Here is a 7,811-nt window from a genome sequence, read left to right as displayed (position 1 = left end):
TATTGTTTTGTCAATAGTAGTGCCCATAACAAAAACAAACAAAAAAAAAAGAAAAACAAAAACAAAAAGCCAAACTCTCACTTCAAGTGGGTTGTCCTTTAATCCATTCCACCATTCATTTCAATGTCCACAATCATTATTCATTCCAACTTTAATCACTATGACGTCAACATCCAACATCTCCTCCCGGTAAATCAGTGACTCTTCTAGCTAATAATATTAATCCACGTGTCACAATCATAATGGTTAGAATAAAATAATAACTTTTTATTTTCTATGAGAAATAAAAAATAATTAATTTATTCACATTTATAAATATTCCATACTCACCATGTAATACACTTTCTCTAGACACTCAATTACCATTAGTTCTAAAACCTAAGCTTTTATTATCTCCATCCATCCATCCATCACTTTCTCTCTCTCTATATTTCTTCTTCTTCTTCTTGAAGATCAACCCAAAAACAAGAAAAATAAAATAGTACCCTAATTAATTGAAGTACTTGAAGAGAAGAGAAGATCATCAAATTAAAGAGGGTAGGGTAAAATTTGAGGTAATATGCTAAGAGAAGCAAAGAGACAGAAGGATCTAAGTTTTATGAACTTTGAGCAAACTGAATTACGTCTTGGGTTGTCTCTAGGGTTACCAGGAGAATCGGAAAATGAAGATGATCAGAATGGGAAGAATTCAGGAAAGAGAGGGTTTTTTGAGACAATTGATTTGAAACTTAAACTTGATTCATCAAAAGTAGAATCTGATCATGTAGATGATGATCATGAGATGATGGATCAAAAGATTAATACTCCAAAATCTAAGAATCAAAATATTTCGCTTCCTTGTTCTAACAACGACACCTCGAAGCCACCTTCATTCAAGTAAGTTTTCTTTTTATACAGTAAAATTCAGACAACCGTAGTATGTTCGTTTAGTAGATAAATACACATGTTACCACCCCACCAGAGATAGCTTCACAATTCTCTATTTTAACTTTTTATTTAGTTTCTTGAATTTCATAAATAATTATTTAGTTTAATGAGTTATAATTATATGAATAGGTATTTTTTTAATTCACTAATTTGCATGCATTAATTAAGGATACCAAATATTTAGAAAACAAAATAAATTCTGTAAAACAAACAGACTTGTTTCATATTTTTCGTTATAGTACTCTTTAAGCATTTGATTCAGTGTACTTTTTCTAAATCGAGAGCGAATTGTACAAAGTTCTTACTCGCCAACTAAATGGTTCGAGATCGGATTTGCCATATATACCACAACTTTAGGAATGAGAAAAGTTTGAATTCAAGAAAAATAAAAATTGGACCACAATTTTTTGCAAATAATTAAAGCAAGGAAATATGAGCTTTAGAAATATTCCTACTAATAACTAATCACTTTTTTTTTTGAACTTCTTCAATTCAATTTTTCATTTTTAATATGACAATATTTAAGACTTATCAATTAAAATGGTACACAGACCATACCAATCTTAGATATACCAAGACTAAAAATTGCATGTTTCTTAAAATTTATATTCCCAAAAAATACATGAAATTGCTTCATATTTTTATAAAATTTAGGTTAATTCCTTCCATTCATTTATAGATTAATTGAACAAATTCTTAAGAAACGAGTAATATATTAGCTAGTAATTTTAATATAATAAAAAAAACAAGTGTACTTGATATGTGAGATTAATTAATGAAGTTAATCATAAATGTACATGTGATATCCTATAGGGCACAGGTTGTCGGATGGCCACCGGTCCGATCATATAGAAAGAACATCCTGTCCGTTCAAAAGAACAGCAGTGATCAAGAGGACAAGGTTAATAATAACGCAGCCTTCGTTAAGGTTAGCTTGGATGGCGCACCATATCTTAGAAAGGTTGATTTGAAGCTCTACAAAAGTTACCAAGAACTCTCTCGTGCTCTTGGCAAAATGTTTAGCTCCTTTACCATTGGTAAAATCTTAGTACTTCTTTTACACCTAATTATAACATCATTGATCTATCTAATGGACCTAATAATTTATAATGAAATTACTTTTTTGATATTCTTTAAGACGTTTTCTTTTTTCGATTTTTTCTTATGATGAAGGTAATTGCGAAACCCAAGGAATGAAAGATTTTATGAATGAGAGTAAATTGATGGATCTCTTAAACGGTTCAGAGTATGTACCAACTTATGAAGACAAAGACGGTGATTGGATGCTCGTTGGAGATGTGCCATGGCAGTAAGTTCTCTAGATAAAATAGTTATGTACTTGGTTATTAGTGTACTTTTGTACACATGACACTTTCGACCCCTTACATGCCACAATTTTGAGCGTAACATATGCCTTTTTATTTTTATTTTTGTTGAAAGACAATGAGTGCTAAATAGTATTTGCCCTATTTAACAAAAAAAAAAAAAAAAACAGTATTTGCCTATACACCTGTCGGCTAAGTAATTGTTAAGTTTGTAGACATGTAACTGATCAGAAACATTAATGACAATAAGTGTCGGAGATGCCCTAGATATTACACAACATGTTATTAAAGTACCTATTGCTCCTGAGAGCTATTCCCACAAACACAATTAAGAAGCCACATTATTAGTGCTACCCTATTATAAAATGAAAAAATAAAATAATGTTACATGCAAAATAAACAAGTTAAGCTAATTATTTATACTAATTCCCATTTTTCAGGATGTTTGTTGCTTCATGCAAACGTTTACGTATCATGAAAGGATCGGAGGCAATTGGACTTGGTTAGTATATAAATGACTTTAATCTATTTTCATTTTGTTTAATTTTGTAATGTCTTAATTCATAATTAGTTTGTTAATTAACTCATTGATGTGAATTGAATATTTTCAGCACCAAAAGCAGTGGAGAAATGCAAGAACAGAAGCTAAATAAAATGTTTATTAAAACACCATGCCTGCTCATTTGATTCTACCAAATCATGAGAATGCCAAACGACAACGAATTTGCGGTGTTAAACGAATGGATTAGGGTGTTTGTATGTGTCTGTACTTTTGGTTGATATATATAAATATATATTAGACAAAATTCTAAGAAAAAAAGAAATTAATGTACTTGGTTTCAAAGATTGGGCTGTGTTTTAGAAGCTTGTTTAATCTATTATGGTTTGTTTAATTACCCATTAATTCTTCTTTTTTCATCTTCCTTGCTGTTGTTGTTTGTTTGTTTATTGTCATTCTTTTGTGTGGTTTTCCAATTATTTGATTAAAAATAAGTTTGTGGGTATTATTTATTATTTATTTTTTTGACATTATAAATATTCTTTTGTATTATTTTTATCTTTTATATGTAAAATTTTGATTCTTTTGTTGGGATTCAAATTAATAAGAAAAGAAAAAAGAATTAATGAATCAAGTGAATTAGGAAGAGGGGACATAGCCATGTGCATGCTAATGGGTTCTAATATTATAATACTTTTTAGTTTGTATTATTATATTTCATTAATTTTCTTGAAATATTTAATTGATCTAGTAGTTGATATATAGTTTAGGAAAATCATTTGAAACAGTGGTATCCAGGAAGCAGAGATTGGTAGGTGTAGATCCAAATTAGAGATAGTGGTTGCAGATGCTTACCCATATTCATATTCAGTTCCTGAAACCCATGATTTACAATGAACAATTCAACATATAAAGTGGTGGACATGAATGTAGTTTAATTGTTTTGTCTCTCTATCTCTGTATTTATATTTTTTTTTTTTTGAGTAATATGATAAATAGGAGATTGGGTAGAAAGTCCAGTTTTTTTTTTTTTTTAAATTAAAAAATAAAATTTATTTTATTTAATTAAAAATTTGATATTTTTTAATCTTTTTGCAACTCTTTACGAAGAGTCTGGATGGATGGCAGTAAGGGGCTTGTAGGGCACATACCACCCACAGGCCCAAAAGTGGTTCCTCTCATGTCACTACAAGTTTTTTTTTTTTTTTTTTTGTTGAAAATGTCACTAGAAGTTTGATCATTTGATTGAGTTACATATTGAGTAAATTCCTATTTGGCCCCCTACTTCGTGATCAGCTTCTTTTATGACCCTCTATTTTTCATAAATTCAAATATGACTCCTATTTTAGTGTAAATGTCATAAGTACCATTCCTATATATATTTTTTCAAAATAAAATTAAATATAATACAAGAAATTCCACCTCAAATCTTTCTCCACCTCACATCCTTCTCCACCTCACTTCTTTCTCTCTCTCTCTCCACCCCCACCTCTCTCTTCAACTCACCTCTCTCTCTCTCTCTAAAACTCACCTCTCGCTCTCTAACTCACTTCCTCTTCTTCACCAAGGTCACCGCTCTCTTCAAGAACAAACCGAGTTGGAGAGAGAGAGGTGAGTTGGAGAGAGAGAGAGAGAGAGAGAGAGAGGTGAGTTGAAGAGAGAGAGAGAGAGAGAGAGGTGAGTTGAAGAGAGAGAGAGAGAGAGAGAGGTGAGTTGAAGAGAACGGTGAGGTGGAGAGAGAGAGAGAAAGAGAGAGAGAGAGAGTGTGAGAGAGAGAAAGAGAGAGAGAGAGAGAGAGAGAGAGAGAGAGAAAGAGAGAGGTGAGGTGGAAAAGGATGTGAGATGGAGAGAGATGTGAGGTAGAATTTCTTGTATTATAACTAATTTTATTTTGAAAAAATATACTCCCTCCGTCCCATATTGAATGACCTAATTTCTATTTTGGGTTGTCCCATTTTAGTGTCCGGTTTCTAAAAATAAAGAAAAGAATTTTTCGCTCTTTCCAACAATACCCATTACTATAAATTTAATGACAACTTTATTTAAAAGTAAATTCAACTTTTTCATTGTAAATTACAAAAGTTAATGAGGTTACAATTGAAAAAATCATGTTATTTTTTAAAGTCAAAATCCAATTAATGATGTTCCCTTAAAAAGTTGAGTTTTCAAAATAGGTCATTCTTTTTGGACTGAGGGAGTATATAGGAATAAGGATGGGAATTTGGCCCGAGAGCCCGAAACCCGGCCCGGAACGCCGAGTCCGAAAGAGTCCGAAAGAGTCCGAAAGAGAAACGTTCAGCCTGAAGCCCAAGACGGGCTCTGCCTGCCCGACCCGTCAAAATTTGGTGGGCGTGCTTGGGCTCTACTAAAAAAAACCCTCACCCGAGTACATAGCCCGAGTCACAGGCCCGACTTATTAGGTCCGTTAGATTAAAGGTCGGTGGATGGTCAGATTTAGTTTTTATTTTAGGGTTTCCAATGGTATAAAGTAACCCTTTCCCTTACCTCTTCTCTTTGACTTAAACCAGACAGGAAAGAAATGAGACAGAGAGTTGGAGAGAGAGAAAAACCGGGAATGAGAGAGAGAGAGAGAGAGAGAGAGAGAGAGAGAGGAAAACAAGAAGGTGGAGAAATCTAGTGTTCTTAATCACCTTTGCTAATAACTAAGAATAATACCATATATTTTGAGGGTTGTTGTGAATATTAATTATACTATAATATAGGTTTGAAAATGAAGAATAATATCTTATCTCTGCTTCTAAATCATCTTTTTCTTAATTATTAGTCTTGTATTTGGTCTTACTTAAAGGTTAAAGCCTTTATTTGGATCTGTAACTTATCATCTTTGTTTTAAACGTCGTAGGTTTCTCTGTGTTCTTTATATTTTCTCTCTCCCTCTCTCTCAATCTCTGTCTCTTTTGCATAAATTTGTATATTTATCTTTGTATCCTTTTGTTTCTATATCCCTCTCACCATCTATGTTTGTATCTTAAATTCTTAGTAGAAGTTGATGATCTATGCAAATGTTGAAGAAAATTTGTTTAGAAAATATAAAATTTTCAACTTTTTGGGTTCGCGTTTGTAGAGATTTTCTTTGTTTATGTTTTTTTAAGTTTTTGATATTTTTTTGATGAATGACCCGAACCCTGGCCCACCCGATTCCCGAGTTGCCTATTATGATGGGCTAGTGCCCATGGCGGGCTTTGGTCAAGGAATTACAGATTCTGCCTGGCCCGAGCCCGCCCGCTAAGTCAATTGATCTTTGATATTACTTACCCGAAACACCTGAGCCCGGACTTATGGTACCCATGGGTGCCCGAACCCGACCCGATTCCCACCCCTATATAGGAAGGGTACTTATGACATTTACACTAAAATAGGGAGTCATATTTGAATTTATAAAAAATAGGGGGCCATAAAGAAAGCTAGTCACAAAATAGGGACCAAACAGGAATTAACTCTTACATATTCTACAAAAATATAATTTGAGCCCACTCACTATAACACATCACATAAAAACACAAACCTAAAATGGTTAATCCTATTTTCAATATGTACAATCATTATCTTTTAAGTGATAGATTGACTAAATCAATTGTTAGTTGGGCGCACTTGTTTCTTCTCCATTTCCTCCGACGACGTAACACCGAAGACCACCATAAGTTATCTCTAACGGTTTGTCTCTACCTGTTTCTGTTTGTCTCTCTCTCGATGCAAGACCAATACATTCTCTGTCATTCTTTTTCCTCTTTCTCTTGAACTTATTCTACCTCATTCTATCAATTAATGGCGGTTAGCGATTATGTCTCATCTAGTCTCATCTCCAACTCTCTCTATGGTAGGGTTTCACTCGACAAGGTTGTGGTCGTGACTTTTGAAACAGGTATACTACTACTGATAAGAGATTGTGGATAACGATCAACTACATCTTACTGGCTATGCAAAAGGTCTGTGAGTGAAGAGTACATCGAAATCGTAGTTGAGATCAGTGGATGTGTTTACACGTTGGTAAGATGCTATTAATATAACTAGTTGCGTCTTTTTTTTTGAACCATTGAAACCTTTTTCATTCATGAGTGATTAAATCACAAGTTACATGGATATAATTGTTTATTTCTCTCGGTTCAGCAGCATGAGAGTTACACAAGTAAATTCTCAGAATTTCGAATGTAAAGTGCCTCATGAAGTGAGAGAAATTGGACTAGACACTGACGAAAATAAGAAAGAAGAAAGATGAAAGGATCCTAAAGATCACGGATGAAAAGACCCTAAAGGTCAACAAAATAACTGATAATACAAAATAAATAAAATACTAATTGACACCCGTCGCTTTTTGCCGGAAAACCTTCATTGTCGCCGGAAAACCGTTCCCGGAAAACCACCATTTTCGCCGGAAACTAGTTGCGTCTTACGGGATAACAACGAGCAAATTGCTTACAACTCATTGAAGTTTCAGTTGGTACATCGGTTACCGCCTATAGACAAATGTGTTTACCTTCAGTAAAATGCTATTGTTATAACCATGAACCATCAGTAGTGTCTTAACAATGAGGGTGTACAACAACTGAATTACAATCGCACATGAGAGATATCGATCGTGCCCATTACCATCACAACCATTACCCTTAATTGTCACAAGAGAGAGAGAATTAATGATATTTACTAAAATCAATAATCTTGTTATTTAATTTTTTTATGGGTATAAAATGCCCCCAGGGACACAAGCATCTAAGCAATCCTGGTCCCGGTCAGGATGAATAGGCTAGGATGAATCATCTTGCCAACCTTTACTTTACAATAGGGTCTGTGGGTATATATACCAAAATAATATTCAAAAAAGGTTTATGATCCAATCTTCCCAAATATGGATATTTAGTCCTTTTACATTATGGACATAATAATCCATTCTTTATGAGATAACTACCGTCCATGTCCCTCCTACAAAAATCACGGGATTTTTAATTTTCCAGGGTGAATTTGGAATGTTTCTAATGTGGGCGTGATTTAGGGGATTTAAAGCAGCTAACGTATAAATCCGAAATTGATTTTTCTCTATCTTC

General features: G+C 33.4%; 1 protein-coding gene across 1 annotated transcript; it reads left to right on the top strand.

Moving 5' to 3' along the window:
• Positions 1-296: 296 nt before the first annotated feature.
• LOC147559100 (auxin-responsive protein IAA16-like) lies at positions 297-3,170 on the top strand. Its single transcript, XM_086660883.1, has 5 exons — positions 297-876; positions 1,741-1,964; positions 2,101-2,236; positions 2,693-2,754; positions 2,864-3,170. The coding sequence occupies exons 1-5, from the start codon at positions 560-562 to the stop codon at positions 2,899-2,901; spliced, it is 777 nt and encodes a 258-aa protein (XP_086517009.1). The 5' UTR covers positions 297-559; the 3' UTR covers positions 2,902-3,170.
• Positions 3,171-7,811: the final 4,641 nt, after the last annotated feature.

This window comes from Eschscholzia californica, unplaced genomic scaffold (genome assembly GCF_041429995.1).
Source record: "Eschscholzia californica isolate CP2 unplaced genomic scaffold, dmEscCali1.0.p SCAF_2, whole genome shotgun sequence".
NCBI classification, from domain to species: domain Eukaryota; kingdom Viridiplantae; phylum Streptophyta; class Magnoliopsida; order Ranunculales; family Papaveraceae; genus Eschscholzia; species Eschscholzia californica.
The sequence above is the reverse complement of the archived record's forward strand: the minus strand, read 5'-3'. Positions and strand labels throughout refer to the sequence as shown.